This window comes from Miscanthus floridulus, chromosome 18, assembly GCF_019320115.1.
Source record: "Miscanthus floridulus cultivar M001 chromosome 18, ASM1932011v1, whole genome shotgun sequence".
Classification (NCBI taxonomy): domain Eukaryota; kingdom Viridiplantae; phylum Streptophyta; class Magnoliopsida; order Poales; family Poaceae; genus Miscanthus; species Miscanthus floridulus.
In genome coordinates, this window is record NC_089597.1 from 28,213,938 (window position 1) to 28,230,294 (window position 16,357).

General features: G+C 41.3%; 1 protein-coding gene across 1 annotated transcript; it reads left to right on the plus strand.

Annotated features, from left to right (window-relative positions):
- Window positions 1–219: 219 nt before the first annotated feature.
- On the plus strand, window positions 220–12,118 carry LOC136520339 (probable pre-mRNA-splicing factor ATP-dependent RNA helicase DEAH4). The gene is made up of 16 exons (XM_066513806.1): window positions 220–480; window positions 1,150–1,242; window positions 1,372–1,476; window positions 2,022–2,239; window positions 3,255–3,307; window positions 4,174–4,290; window positions 4,482–4,573; window positions 5,521–5,607; window positions 5,730–5,944; window positions 6,789–6,881; window positions 8,021–8,141; window positions 8,217–8,358; window positions 9,107–9,176; window positions 10,367–10,524; window positions 11,231–11,406; window positions 11,504–12,118. The coding sequence occupies exons 1-16, from the start codon at window positions 260–262 to the stop codon at window positions 11,655–11,657; spliced, it is 2,115 nt and encodes a 704-aa protein (XP_066369903.1). The 5' UTR covers window positions 220–259; the 3' UTR covers window positions 11,658–12,118.
- Window positions 12,119–16,357: the final 4,239 nt, after the last annotated feature.

Genomic DNA, 16,357 nt, shown 5'->3' on the forward strand with positions numbered 1-16,357 from the left:
TAGACGCATAAAGGGAGCTGGGCTTGGCAAAGGGAGGAAGAAAGGAAAAGGTTCCAGCTTTCCTCCCTGAAGGCCTGAACTCTAAAACCGGGTAACAGCCCATGGGCTGGCACGGCACGGCACGACACGATGGGGTCGTCGGGCCGTGCCGTTTCGGGCCGATTTGGCTATCTATACGCACACCCAGCCCAAACACACGCGCCTAGCCCAAGCGGAGAAGAAGACACGCGAGCGCCCTGGTGTCCGGCGGCCGAACGCGATGCCGTCTCCATCTCCGCTGCCGCCAGTGCTGCCGATCTCGGAGCACGAGGACGAGATAGTCGCCGCGGTGGACGCGAACCCTGTGGTGGTGGTCATCGGCGAGACCGGCTCTGGCAAGAGCACTCAGCTCTCCCAGATCCTCCACCGCCGCGGATACACCCGTCGGGGCGCCATCGCCGTCACCCAGCCCCGCCGCGTCGCTGCGGTCTCCGTTTCCAGGTTCCTCTTCTCATTACCTTTCTTGCTCTATCACGTGCGCGAGGCATGCTTTTTGCTGCGTGGGCCGCAGTTGGAAGGGTTTATGAATTGGGATTGGAACTGCACATTTTGTAAAGGAGACTCCTCGTAGGATTCAATTGACACCTAAATGGCCTGGTAAATATCCGAAATCTCGTGCTGTGAGTTCAATGGAGCTCCTTGTTGATAGCCCATTGATTTTGTTTTTACCGAAATTATCAGCAAGAAATAAACAAAACTTAGAAAGAACTATTGTGTGAGGATTCATTAAGTAGTTCTTCTGGTTTACCATCTACTCTCGAATCTTGATTTTGCTGAATGGGTTTCTTCCTGGTTGATCAGCTATCCATTCTCAATTCAACTGCATGGGATTCTGTTTTAGTTCTTTTATTATTACTCACTGTTGAAAGTTATTTCAGTTACTATGTTGTTAAAATACTAGGACCAACTACTCTCGAATCTTGATTTTGCTGAATGGGTTCCTTCCTGGTTGATCAACTATCCATTCTCAATTTAACTGCATGGAATTCTGTTTTAGTTCTTTTATTATTAATCACTGTTGAAAGTTATTTCAGTTACTATGTTGTTAAAAGTACAAAACATGTATATAACTGTTTTTGTGAGTAAGAGCACTTTTTTATTATTTCGCAGAAGAGTAGCTCAAGAGCTTGGTGTTCCACTTGGGGATGAAGTTGGTTATGCAATCCGATTTGAGGACAGAACTTCAGAAAGAACATGCATAAAGTAAGCCTCCGAAAAATTGGATAGCTTGAATTTTTTCTAATCTAGCCACAGTAGCATACCAAGCTCAATAACCACTGGAGGTGCACTGATGCTAAATTCGTGGATTTAAATTCTTACTTGTTTTTACAGGTACCTCACGGACGGCATTCTTCTTCGTGAAAGCCTTTCAAATCCTGAGTTGAAGCAATACTCAGTAATCATACTGGATGAAGCTCACGAGCGTAGTTTAAACACGTATGGTGTGAATTATTTCTACCTGAGTCAATTTGAAAGTAGCTTGGTAGCATGTTTCTTTACATATATTCATGACCACTATTTTCCAATCCGTTTACTTGACAATTGTGTCAACTACTATAATATGGACACATGTCTTAGAGTTTAAATGTATTATTTTAGCGTTAGCATGTCATATACTCTGTTTTCTTGTTTGCTCTACCATAGGATTCTTATAGATAAAAGGTTCAGGGTCTGTCAGATCATTTGGCGCACCTACTTATCTTTGTTGTAGCAGTTCTTGTCTTGCTGTGTAGCACGTACATGTGGCAATACGGGATTACAATATCCCTTACTACCAAATATACTTGAACATCGCCCCGCAGTTGTAGTGGGAGAGAAGAAACCGAAGGCTAACATGTAGTTCTGGGATGATGATAGATATTCAGTGTTGCTCTCTTATTTTTCAGTTGAGTGGTGTTACAGTGGATGATATGTGTAGGTATTTATGCAAACTGTTTGCATGGGCTCATTTTAATACTTATTATCTGGCTATGCCATTACAGTGATATCCTTTTAGGTTTGATGAAAAGATTGATCAAGGACCGAGCTTCAGATTTAAAAGTTCTAATCACCTCTGCGACTCTTGACGGTTTAAAAGTTTCGAAGTTCTTCTCAGGATGCCCTGTGTTAAACATACCTGGAACTTTGTTCCCTGTGGAGAAATTTTACAGCACTGAACGCCCAACAAATTATATAGAATCTTCACTCAGAACAGCTATAGGTAAGAAGCATTTTTTTTTGTAACCTTTTGCAGTTTTGAGCTTTTGGGATTTGGTCATGCCAATATTGTTAGTGCATCTTTTTCCTGCTTTCGCTTTGCAGTAGTCAGAAACTTAATAATAATTGCCAATAGAGTTATTCGGCCTGTTCGCTGGTTGGTTTCTGGGCTGATAAGCCCGGCTGGTGCTGGTTTGTTGTGAGAGGAAAACACTGTTGGCTGGCTGATAAGCCCTGGCTGAAACCAACAAGCGAACAGGCTGATAGAGATAATATTTATGACAAAAGTCATGGGTTGTTTTGTCATGTGGCATGAATAAGAGTGATCATTACAGTGGTAAGAAGGAAACTGGGTTGCTTCCCTTCACCCTGGACACTCTTTACTATGAAGTTGTTCGATAGGGAGGAAAGAGTCAAGGAAGAAATTCTCTTTATTGCTTTACAGCTGAGTATAAAACAATGTGGAATAGCATTACAAATATTAGGGTCTCACGACCCCTGATACTTTCCTAACAATTCAATTGAGCCTAGGCACTTTCTTCATTTTTAGCATTATATTTTGGAAACCTTGAAAAAAAAATCTGAATTATGCAGATGTAGTTTTTGGTCGTTGCACATGGTTATGATATGCAGATCTCCTGTGTATTCGATAGAAAGAGAGAAAGTTTTAACGAGACTATGATTCAAAGTCTCGAAGGGCGGGCCTGGTGCAAGCGGTAGAGTCTTACCGCCTGTGACCGGAAGGTCCCGGGTTCGAGTCGCGGTCTCCTCGCATTGCACAGGCGAGGGTAAGGCTTGCCACTAACACCCTTCCCCAGACCCCGCACAGAGCGGGAGCTCTCTGCACTGGGTACGCCCTTTATGATTCAAAGTCTCATACCTCTTTTCTGATACCACATATGGGAATATTATAGTTAGTTTTTTATGTTTTTAAATTTTTAGGTTATGCATTTTTTGTACCTTAAACTTTTTAAAATTTCATTTCTTTCACTAACAAAACAGAAAATGTTTGTTGTCAGATATCCATGCCAAGGAACCTCCTGGGGATGTCTTAATATTTATGACAGGAAAGGTTAGTACCTCAAGATATGTCATTGTTTATTTCTTTTTCCTTTCTCTTTTTGCAATCTGTAAGTATATTCTGTAGTCGTGCCAATTACCATGGCCTTGATCAAATATATTTCCTTGTATTAACAATGTAATTTCTAGTTTCTTTATTTAAACGTAGTTTTGTGATCAATGTAGGAATTTATATTTTCTAGCTGTACTCCCTTCGTCCCAAAATAAGTTTATTTCTAGCACATCTCCGACAAAATAGTATGGTGGGGGAAAAGACCCACATCTCCGACAAAATAGCATGGAGGGGGAAAAGACCAAAATTGTTGTTGCACCAGAGTGGTGGTGACCTTTTGCTTGCCCAAGACCAATTTAATTGTTGTTGCACTTGGGTGAAGGATTGAGGGTTATAAATGTGTGCTTTTGTTCTCGAGGAGTCAGTGGGGTCAGTCTAAAAATCAACTCTTTGTGGGATAAATCTTTTTTCTACAAATCAGTTTGTTTTGGAGAGATGGTGTAGTACTAAATATAAATTTAGGAATTTGCAGATATTTATTTTTTTATTAACAGAAGAAGTTCTAGTTTTCTTTTCTTGTTGGATTAATGTGGAAACCTATATTGTATTAACTATTGAAAAAGGGCGTACCCAGTGCAGAGAGCTCCCGCTCTGTGCGGGGTCTGGGGAAGGGTGTTAGTGGCAAACCTATATTGTATTAACTATTAATTAACTATTTTATGGTAAACTTGTAAAGGTAACTGTCATTGGTACTTACTAATGTGTATTCTTTATGCAGCTCCCCTTTCGAGTAGTGTCTATTCCTTTGCTTTTATTAAATATGTTGAGTGCTTATGCTGAATTGTGATTATTTGAGATTGGCGCAGGATGATATTGACAAGATGGTCTCAAAATTGGAGGAAAGTATTCAAAATCTTGAGGAAGGCTCCTGCATTGATGCTCTTGTCCTTCCTCTTCATGGTTCTTTGCCACCTGAGCTGCAGGCAAGTTCCTAGCCTTGCACATTTGATTTGCACCTCTCAGCTTTCCAACCAAACTTTATGTAGTCTTACAGGATAAATACTGTACCTTTTATTTTATTTGATTTGATAGCTCTGCAATCCTTCAGTTTTGTTTCTTTTTCTTGCTTAACATTTCATGCCAGCATTTCTGATTTTGCGCACTTCTCATATAGGTTAGGGTATTTGCTCCTGCACATCCAAACTGCCGACGCTTCATTGTTGCAACAAACGTTGCTGAAACTTCGCTGACTGTAGATGGTGTCGTGTAAGAAGCAAACATAATCAGTTGAGAAGCATGTGCTTTTTGTTTCCATCTTCAGATCGTATTTAAATGGAGTGAACATTGCAATCTGACTTGTTTGTGACTATGCATGAAAAATAATATGCTAGCAATAGAATGGAGCGACATAAACTACTCTGCTAATATAATAAGAAATGCTGACATATTTACTTTATTATTTAGAATAAAGATATGTTTATCTGAAACATCACTCATTTGTCTGTGAAGCCATTAATTTCATACAACTCATTCTGCTTTATCAACTGCGCTAGTTATTTATAAATCAAGTAAGCTGTTGCAACCTGAGAATTGTGTCACTGTCTAAAATACATGTAGTTTATATGTCAAAATTTATTTGAAGGACTTGTGAGTGCATGCAGAACTGTTTAAAGTTGATGCAGCAAGCTTGTTAATGTGATTTGTTTTTGTTTATATGTAATTGCTGAGTACTACTTTTTGGTTAGTTCTCCAACAGTTTGATGTCTACAGACCAAGGTGGAACTAAAATCTTAGATATATTTATCATGATTGAATCATCCTGGGCTCCATATGACATTTTGGAGTCACCAAAGATATTTTACATTCTAAAATAGCTTGGATGGAGTGTGGAGAAACATAAATTTCTTCACTGTAGGTCCCCTCACTAGTAAATATTTTAAAACTGAATTTTGCATGAACACGATAGTTTTATGAAAAGAGGGGTTGCTTTAACTAGAAATATGATAATCTGGATCCATGAAGTGATACAGGAAACTTTAGCTGTTGACATATAGGAGAGTGAGCAACTGCCCGACTGTGACTATCAAGCTTCGGAATTTTTCTTACAATGTTGTTGAAAACTTAAAGTGGCTGTATATCTTTTTTCCCATGAGGTGTTCTGTTTTTCTAATTTTGCACATAGATATTAACAATACAATTTCTTATTTCTTTAGGTTCGTGATTGATTGTGGTTATGTAAAGCAGCGCCAATACAATCCATCAAGTGGAATGTATTCACTTGATGTAGTCCAAATCAGCAGGTATATAATTTGGCACATGCAGTCTCTTTTTTTTTATGCACTTTGTTCACTATCATATTACTTCCATTCATATGTCTAGTTTTGGATGCTAACCTGTACTGATAATTTTATTGAATGACTAGAGTGCAGGCTGATCAGCGAGCAGGGCGAGCTGGAAGAACTCGGCCTGGCAAGTGCTATAGGCTATACCCAATTTCCATATATCAGAATGAGTTTCTTGAGGCAACAGTTCCTGAAATTCAACGCTCTTCTCTTGCTGGAAGTGTTCTGTATCTGAAATCGTTAAATCTTCCAGACATCAACATACTGAAGTTTGATTTTGTAGATCCACCATCACGTAAGATAAAACTTCAGATTCTTATTTTTTCAATTATTCTTCTGGACCTGCCCGTGATGGATCTAATTGTTGTCTAGTTACTTATTATGTGCGGAGTTCAATGGCTAATTTGTACTTACTGTTTTCTAAAGCATTGCAAAATTATGTTATTACTATGAAGTCCGGTGAAGAAACTACTTTTGTGACGACTCTACTCATGTCACTTTTGAATTGTTATGGGCTGGTTAGGGGAGGGAATCTCTTGGAGGTTGTAGTTGTGATGGGTGGTATGGTGGCGCAATGGGCTTCGTTGCTGGCGACTCATGATGGTTTGCCCAGCCTTGGTGAACATTGGAGGTGGCTTCAGCTTGGACAGGGGCTGGTGGCAGCGCAAAGGAGGGTGAGAGGGAACTTTGAGGAAAAATCACTTTTCTGGTTAATCCATATGGATACATCTAAAATATGGGGGGTTTTTATAGATATGATCCATCCTGTTTAATTCAATTCAAGCTTTCGTCACAAGCCTGTCTCTTATTCTCTAGTACTGATTTTTTTTTGAAACATATTCTCTAGTACTGATAACTTGTTGGTGGCCCTGAATTTGAGGGGTATGGAGGTTGCAGCATGCCAGCCGCACCCTCTGGTTGCTGCAACACGTAGGTGGTGGCTACTGTCTCTGGGGTGGGCTGGGGTGCTGGGCTGCTTGGCCCATGGGCATTATACCAATAACATGAATGTGCAAAACTGTCCTTACAAAAGATATAAATAGCCAAAAGGGGAGCCATTTGGTGCCTTGAAATAAATACAATTGAAAATTATGTTGTGACTTCTGCCAGCTTTTTTTAAATTCACAAATGGTTTGCAGGTGAGTCATTAGAAGATGCTTTGAGGCAATTATACCTCATTGATGCAATTGATGAAAATGGGCAAATAACAGATGTTGGACGAGTTATGGCAGGTATACCAAGCCTGTCTTGTTTCCATTGAAATTAAATGGTTGTTCAAAGCCTTCTTGTTTGCAGACCTTTTTTTTGTCCTTCTAACCTGAAATGTGGGCAAATCTAATATAAAATATCCCTCTACTTTGAAGTATCAAACCGTATAAGTTGCACATGACTATAATATAGTGCTGTCATCTTGAGCTTTGAATGTGCTTGTCATGAGCTTTTTGTTATACTTGTATCAATTCTCTGCAGTTTCAGTTCTAGTTTTTGCCTTTAGTATTGTGTACTTGAATCCTTACTGATTGAGCAACAGGGGACGTAGTGCATATATCACTTGGGGTTTATACCTTGCAACGTTAACATACCTTGAATTCTTTACGTACATCTCAAGCATAATGCAATGTATGTTAATATTGCTGTTTAATGAGTAATTCCAATATTCCATGCATCAATGTAATTCTAATCAGAAACATGTCATTGCCCCCGGCTCCCTCTCTTGTGCAAGGGTGATTGCTTTATGAGCATAGTGATGGGGTATTAATAGTATTATACAATTTTCACATTACAGATGATATAAGTAGTTGGTTCAATTGCCTCCTTGCACCTGGTAATATGCTACAAGTTCTTGTAGCACAATGGAATCACGAATCGTAGCTAACAGACTACGACAATAAACTACACATAGGATCACGATTTAGGGATCCTAAAAGGAGCATTTAATTGCGGTTGTGTGAGTAGAGTTTAATTTAGCAGTGAGCGAACATTTATGTGAAGTAGTTGTAGAATGTTTATGTTTTCTCTGATGTGCAATCATGCACCACATAAGCTTTTATTTGAGTTTTTGATCGTGAAAATGCTGGTAACACCTCAGCTACCAGGGACCAAACTTATGAACTGTTTATGGCCCTGTTTGTTTCCTCTTATAATCATCGTACTGTGGGGTTTTTTTTTGATCCTCGATTGTGCTAGTTCAAAGTTCTGAAGCGGCAGTGAACAAATCAGAAATAATCGAAGCATTTGGTGGGATTCTGGCTTTTTCACCGAGAATCCGATTATAAGCGGAAACAAACAGGGCCGATATGGGATAAGTTTACTTGGGCGCACTCACTTTTGAATCTCCTAATTTGGTTGTCTAAGGATAGAATTTGTACAGAGCTCCCTCTTGAACCGTCTCTTTCAAGGACCTTGATTGAAGCAAATGAATTGGGATGCCTGTCTCAAGCATTAACTGTTGCTTCGATTTTGTCAGCAGAAATCACATTGCGATCAGCTAGGTGACCCCCCTCCCTCTCATCTCATCCACTGTACTTAAATTCATGTGTAATGATATAAAACCTGAACTTACACAGCAAGGACATGGATGGAAAGAGGAAAAGGCAGGAGCTTCCTGATGGTTCTGGCTGGGGTGACCATATACAATTGCTTCAGATATTCGAAAGCTGGGACCAATCTGGCTATGATCCAAAATGGTGCTCTGATCATGATTTGCAGGTGACTGAAAAGAACATGTTTGTAATATATTTAATAAACAAGACTTATGCTAGCGTAGTTAGTAAAGTAGATGCAATCATCTTCGATTACTCAAGACAAGGAACAAAAGACATCACCTGAGTTTTCCACAAAATACCCTCATGATTGTCATTGTGTGGTTTCATGATTGAAATCATGCCCGTAACTTTCATCTGATTTCTCAGTACAAAAGGGAATGCTCGACAGAATCTATAAGATTAGAAACAATATATAATCTTCAGTTATCTGTCCAAATATAAGGATCATGTGTCTTTTATTTTTTAGTCTTGAAAGATTGGGGTTACACATTTATGAAAGACAACTTTATATCCATGCAAGGCTACTCTACGGCCATCATATTGATGATAATTCCTAACATTTTTGAAAGGATTCTACTATCATAACTTTTTACTGTATTCTTGTTTGTGACTTTTGCCCATGCTCCTTCAGCTTTCCAGTCATATTATGATTTACTACTTACACCTATCATAAATAATTGTGAACTTTAAAATTTTAAATCCAGGAATGCAGCAGGTTAAAACACTGGTAACCATATTTGTATGCTTGCATTTACCGAAGGATAATGGCCCAACTTTTTTTTTGAAACTGGAAAATGGCCCAACTTTATTAAACAAGTTAATCGCTTTTTTTGCATCAAATATATATGTTTTGAAGACATTAATTATATTTTTATCGCCTTATATGTATTAATATTGTCCATCTTTTGCAGGTGCGGAGTATGAAATTGAGCAAAGATGTGAGGAACCAACTATGCCAGATTATTAAAAAAATTGCAAAAGGTCAATTCTCTAGCTTTTATTTTATCTTCAATCCTTAAATCAATGATAAAGCAGATCCCTTCCAAAGATCAGTGATAGAGTAGTGCAAGTGGTGAGACTAGTGCGTCAGCTAGCTAGTTCATTTTCATCCCACTTCTGTTGCATTGAAATCTGGATTAGTCCAATTAAATGAGTTTGGGTCGACCCACTTATCCAGAGGAAGCGAAACTTGCATGCCTAGTTTTGAAACTGTTTTAAGCTTCGTCTTCATAAGCTAATTTGTAGTTTCAGTTTTGATAGGATTGTAGAAAATACTTCTTCAGGTGCCTGGACCATGAATAGGCTTTAAATCCCCTATTAATATCACTATTGTTGCCATCTATATATTTGATGGCTCATGTTGGGTTTCAACTCTAGTGTACCCCTACTTACTGGGGACTAATAGGGTGTTTGGTGTGAGAATGGGGGTGATTCATCGTCTTCTCACTCCTTACATTTTTGTTTGGTTGGTGGAATTGAATGAGTAGATCCATCACAACTTCATCCCTCACAAGCTAATAATTAGTGTAAGCACGAGGAATGGGGTCATTCTACCAAATTCATAGGTTGAACTAATGATGCACCCCATAGAAGGTTTTGTTGTTGTTCTAATAGTATTAGTAGTAGTTCCTATATTGTTTTATAAGGATTATTACCTAAAAGAGGTGCTTCAAAACTGCCATTTAGGTAGCATAGGTGCCCTCTGTTGGTCAATTAGAGTCTAGGAAACTGTAGGTTTTGTTAATTTGTCTTGATCCTAATACCAGCTTAAAAAAACAAAAAGGTTGTATAAATGGAAATAGAAACTAAGGAGATGTAACAAGTGATTACTCAGGGAAATACACTAATACTGATGATTAGTCCTTAAATGCCCAGAGCTCACTTTAGTTATCTGATATATCTGGTTTTTTTAGTCATTCAACTAAGGTTTGCTTGTTGCTGAAATGTAAGCACAAGGTCAGTCTGTCAGATATTAAAAAAGCACACAGAAATGTGATATTTGGAAATGCCAAATGGCATTATTTTTTATTGCTGCGTCATCAGTTGTCACTTAGTGGGATTGCTGTAAATTGTCCATGTTTTTTTTTAATCCTAAGTGTCCTTTGATTCCTATAGTGTCATCTCGGGAAAACAGATCCACATAAGTTAACTTGAAATGTTGTTAAATTTAGGTTCAACTGATGTGCATGCAAGGAAAAGCCGGAAGAGTGACCCTGACTATAGAAAGCTGAGGAGAGCTCTCTGCGTAGGATATGGTAACCAGCTAGCTGAGAGGATGCTGCATCACAATGGCTACCATACTGTTGGCTATAGGACCCAACTTGTACAGGTATGTAATCGTGTAATTTCTTTGTCAGATTTAGCTTATTGTAATGTTGAGCTGCCCGAAGATTGAGGGAGACGAATAATCCTGAACCATTATTGTACTTGTAACTTCATTTGGGTGAGGGTGTGGTGGGTGGTGCTTGTGTTTTGTACTCTCCTTTATTCTCAATGTAATGATACACAGCACTGTGTATCCACTTTGGTCTAGGACCGGTGTGATTGGCCCAATGGGTGCCATGTGTACATAAAACACTCTCTTTGCTATACTTAATTGAGCGGCAGAGCTCCTGCCTTTTCTTTCAAAAAAAAAATGATACACAACAGTCCTGCATATCCGAGAAATTATTATACTTATAAATCAGCACCACTCAAGGTGAAAATTTACATGCTTTTTTGTCCCTTGTTTCTACTGGACATAGGAGCCAAAGAAACTGCTGATAGCTACTTAAATTGTTTCTTGGTGTGCCACATCTTGACAACAAGCTGCTTGCTAGTGTGCCCTCTTTCATAGTAGTTTAGATATACTAAAACGTTAGGCATATCATGTCTGAGCACACCCACAGTGCCACACTCAATCATATCTGAGCAAAGGTTGTGGTATAAATAACACAAATCAAGCTTTTAATCACATATTTAATCATCCTGACAAACTTATTCATGACTTCTCTTCACATTATGTTGCTTGAGAATTTTGTTGAACTTCTTTGCAGGTGCATCCATCTTCTGCACTGGAAGGTGATGAGTATGGGAAGTTTCCAATGTATGTTATTTATCATGAGCTGATAAGTACAACTCGTCCATACATGAGAAATATCTGTGCCGTCGAGCAAGCCTGGGTTGAGCCTATATTAAAGAAGCTTGAGAAATTAGATGTAAACAGATTAAGGTAAAGTGAGAAATTTCTGAATTATAAGCATTATTTCCAAACTGTGATCCAACAAACCTGGTGGTAGCTAAAGTCAACTTTTGGTATCTCATTGCAGTGGTGGCTCGAGTGCACCGAAAGCTTCTGAACTTCTAGTAGAGAATAAGCAAGTAAACTCGTTTAAGAAAGACATGGATGTAAAACAATCTGAGGTGGACAGTAAAATCCAGGCAGCTCGAGATCGCTACCTTGCACGAAAAGGTAAGAAATGACAAATGACACATTTTCCTGCTCGCTCAACGTCCTTCTGGTCATCCTGAAGCATTTCTGAAGACCATACCAACGAATCCATTCATGTTATGGTGGGTGGTGTATACTTCAACGAAGAACATTCATCATGTTCCATTGTGCACAGACAAGAGAAAATTCCTTATTTGGACTGGAAGAAAACGTGCTTAACTATGTAACCCTGATTTTTTTTTGAATTTTTGTTTGACAACTCTAACCTTCTGCCTTATTTGACATTACCGTCACCTTTTCCTTCGCCATGCAAGTTATTGATTTACGGAACAAGTTATTGATTTACGGAACGACCAAATACTCTTGGAAGTCCAAGACAGCGGACAAATCAAATGTAGAATATTTCCTATATGACACTGGAAGTTAACAGGCTTTCCTCCGTGGGCTAAAATTTTTTCCCGCTTCCTATATGATGCAGAGTTTATTATTTAGGTCTCATTTGATAGATGAAAAGACTATTTTGCGCCCTTTCGCCTAGCATATGAGTCCCAGGCAACACCAAAGTACGGGCGTGTTTGATGTGAACCTGGAAGTGATATGCCTGGGTGAGAGCTTGCCTGCGAGCTAAGCTGTCTGCATCGTTTAGTCTCTGGAGACCTTTCTGACGCAGTGCATGGGAATGAACTATTTTTGTTTTTGCTATTAGTCTCTTAATTAAGTCAATAGAACAATCCTTACAATAGTAAATTCGGTTTGCCTTTATTTCTTTTTTCCATAGACATAAATATTGGAGATGGAAATATTATGTAATACTAATATATTTTCTTTCTTAGTGTTATTAGAGCTACTAGCAAAATTGCTCGTGCGATGCAACGGGTGGTGATTATTGGAACCACATTGTCATTGTCAGAGTACTAAATTTTAAAATTGTAAATTAAACGTGATTGTGTTAAATATGGGCATGTTCGCTTATCTGAATTCTGAAGGAATCTGGATGGTTTGGAGGAATGGTGGATGAATTTATGAGAGAAACGGATGAAAAAAATAAACGGATCAAGCCAGGTTTAAGGGCACGTGAACCTATATGACATGACTTTTTCTGAAGTCCAGCTCATACAGTGTCTTTACGATCCAAGCATGACGAACTTTTTTTCATTATGCTTTGTGATGCAAGAAGTACATAGGTTTCTGCTATATACCACCCTGTTCGCTTGATCGTATCTGTGGTTTATAAGCCGGCTGATGCTGTTTTGTTGTGTCAGAAAAATACTGTATCATGGCTGATAAGCATAGCTACATGGCGTACATTACTGTAGCAAGTACGTGTAAAATTGTCCAACGATTTGGACGAAGTTACTACCTGTAAACAGCCAGAGAGTCGTCGTCATGCAAGCTAGCCGGCTATATAAACAGCAACTCATAGAGCACAACAATGCTCTATGGACGTGTCAAGGGCTCAAGGCTCTCCAGTTCTTGGCTGGTACAGGAGCGTTGCCAAGACGCGATGAGTCAGCGAAGTTCCAGCGGAAGACCAGGAGCCCATGCCCCTATGCACCGGGCGCCTGTGCCCAATAGTCACTGGCATCACTTGGGGCAGCACACCGCTGCTCCGTATATGACAGCTGACTGCAACCAAGACCACCACTGTTGATTTAGGATGGCGGTCTGATCTTCCTCGAGATTTGTGTCCCACGCCACTGACCTATGCATGGAGCTCATTCGATCTGAACTCTATGGTCACCTGCACTCCCAGCATTAAAGATGGCAACGGCCCTGATACCCGACGGTATTTGATCCATTAGGGAACGGGGATGAAATTATATTTTTATCCGCGGGTATCTAAATGGGCAAGAATCCATACCCGATGGGTATAGCGGGTACGGGAACGTTCTCTGTTTACCCGTCCCCGTTACCCGTTAGGGAAGCCGACTATTTGAGCTGTCATGCGAGTATTAGGTCCAAAGAAGCTCAACATAGGTATTTTGGTCCAAATCTGAACAATCATATATATAGTTTGTGTGTTCTAGGAACCCTCGTTCAATTTTTTCTCACCATCTCCGCCAGTAGCACAAGCACGCCTGTCTCACGAGCGCTCGTGCCCCTCGCTTCCTCAGTTCGGTCTCTCTGCCACCTTTGCTCATCCTCCTCGCAACCTCGCTCCTTCTCCTCAGCATCTCCGAGACTCCGACACTTATACCCGGGTGAAGAAGAAACGTCTCCGATTGCAAAGCTACGACCCCAAGTGTCCTTGTTTATCGGGTATGCAGTACCCGTCGGGTATCTGTTACCCGATCGATACCCGACGGGTATGGGAATGGGTAAGAATCTATACCCGAGATAGTTAATGGAGATGGAGACGGGATAAATTCTCTATAGTGGGAAAGATAACGTTCCGGCGATACCCGACGGGTATATCCCCGTTGGTATCCTTACCCAGCATCCCTCTCTCCAGTTCTCACATGAGCCCACATCCTACAACGCCGAGGTTGACAACCACGCCCTAGTCGTTGGGGCCGAGCTCCAGCCATGACCACCCACGCGGACGCGGTGCTCTCACTCGTTCCTTCTTCTAGAACACTCCCGCACGATGCACAAGTTCGTTCTCCTTTTCCAGCGAACCTCTCGCAATCCATCCAAATCCGATCCCGAGCCTCAATCTCACCCAGATCTGAGCCGCATCTCTGTTCACATCATCTTCCCCCGTTCTGTTCCCCTCCCAGCTCATCTCCTCCTCATGGCTACCGGCGGCGGGTGCCCTCTTCTTGACCCCACTGGTTATGGGAGGTTGCGTCCGCGTCAGGCTGGCCGGCCAGCGATGCTGCCGAGGACGGTGCTCAATCCGACTCGGACTCCTCCGGCTGGGGCGGGGACGGCGCTGAGCTCTTCGACGTGCCGCACCTTTTCGTCGGCTTCGCTGGCAAGACGGGGAGTCGTCTAGGAATCGGATGTCGCCGCTGGACCCCAGGGTGCTGCTGCTCCGGTCCTCCATCGGTGGGCGCGGTCCCGACGCGCGCACACCTGGACGCGCGCGTGGTGGGCGGACCGGGACTGGCCTGGCCTAGAGGAGGCAGTGGCGCACCTAGCCGCGCGCGCGGTGGGATGTGACGGCGCGGGTGCCCTGGCCGGCGTGCGCGGTGGTAGGTGACGGCGCGTGTTCCCTGGCCACGCGCGCGGTGGGCGGACCAGGCCTGGCCTGGCCGAGCGGAGGCAGCGGCGCACGCGCCCTGGCCGTCGAGCGCAGAGGTGGCGGCGCTGGCGGGCCTGATTGGCGGCACGGAGGTCACGGCACGGGCGCCCCAGGCGGCCTCGCGACGCTTCCCCGTCTGATGTCCTCTTGGATTCCTTGTCTGGTTTCCTCGATTCAATTTCTTTCTTTGATTTTCTCTTCGATCGATTCGTGTATGGATTGAGAAGGAATCGATATTTATTGATTTTTGGTGATTGCTGTGTAGATCCGCAGAAGAAACCGCAAATTTATTGATTTGATTTTATATATAAGCTGTTGTCCTTCTAGAGTTAGTCTGATCTGATTTGGGTTTGGATTCAGTCTCGGTTTGGAAAATCGTCGGTATAGATTTGGGGGACAGTTTCTGATTCCTGTCCGGGCCGAACACGTCGTGGTTGGCGCCCTAGACGCGCAATACTGGGACACTGCGGGAGGAGGCCGATGCTGTGCGGGAGGGGTCTTTAGGATTAATTAGGCTGGACGAAAATCTAAAGCGACAAAGTATTAGGGATAGATTTCCTTTAAACGTGAACCAATAAAATAATATTAATATAAACAAATTGTGATCTAAAATTGGAACAAGTCCTTTTTCTGATTTGAGTTTTCGTGCACATGTGTCCGACCAAACACACATTTGGCAATTCTTAGGCAATTCACTCATGCTTCCAACCAAACAAGCCCATTTATTTGAGCAAGCCTAATAAAAGTTGGCTATAAGCTAATCAAATCATCAATAGACAAGTTAATAGCCTAAGGAATACATTAACTAGTCTATTTCTTTAGTTCATATATCTTTTTTATTTATTTATATGGGACCACATGTAAGAGAAGAAAGTTGAGTGTAATAGGGACCAACAGGTGAAAGAAGTACCTCATTGCGCATGATCAGGTGATTGCCACATATAGCGACAAGATACCTATTCTCTCACTGGGCGATACGCCCATTAGTGTAACAGTCTGTTTGCTGGTTGGTTTCTGGGCTGATAAATTCGGCTGGTACTAATAAATCCTGACTGATACTAACAAATGAACAGGCTGTTAGTTGGGTCTTGTTTTGCGGATGAAAGGACTGTTTTAACCCTCTTGCCTCTTAAAGGTAGCATGCGATTCCTAGGCAACACGGCACCATGAGATGTGGCATCTTTTGTCTATTGTTTTTTATGAACAATACAATTTGTTGATGTACGTAGTGTCATATTTTACTATGCACTAGCTTGTAAATTGAAGAAAAAATGGTAGGGCTAATCCAAGTCATTGCCCTCAAAGCGCCTAGATCATACAGGAGAATAGAAAGTTTGGCCTACAATGTTCCATCTATCCTTGAAAAGTTTGTTTGGTTTGAAAACTTCCATTCAAACCGGAGGAGTATGCCATGCTAATGTAACTCGGATGATCCACTTTTTTTTTTGTCAGGCATCGATGAGCACATTGAACTAGGCTGAGAGCCCTATGTTCCTCAAAAAAGTTGCGGCCTTCTATGGCCCACGGCTAGCTAGCATGGTTTTC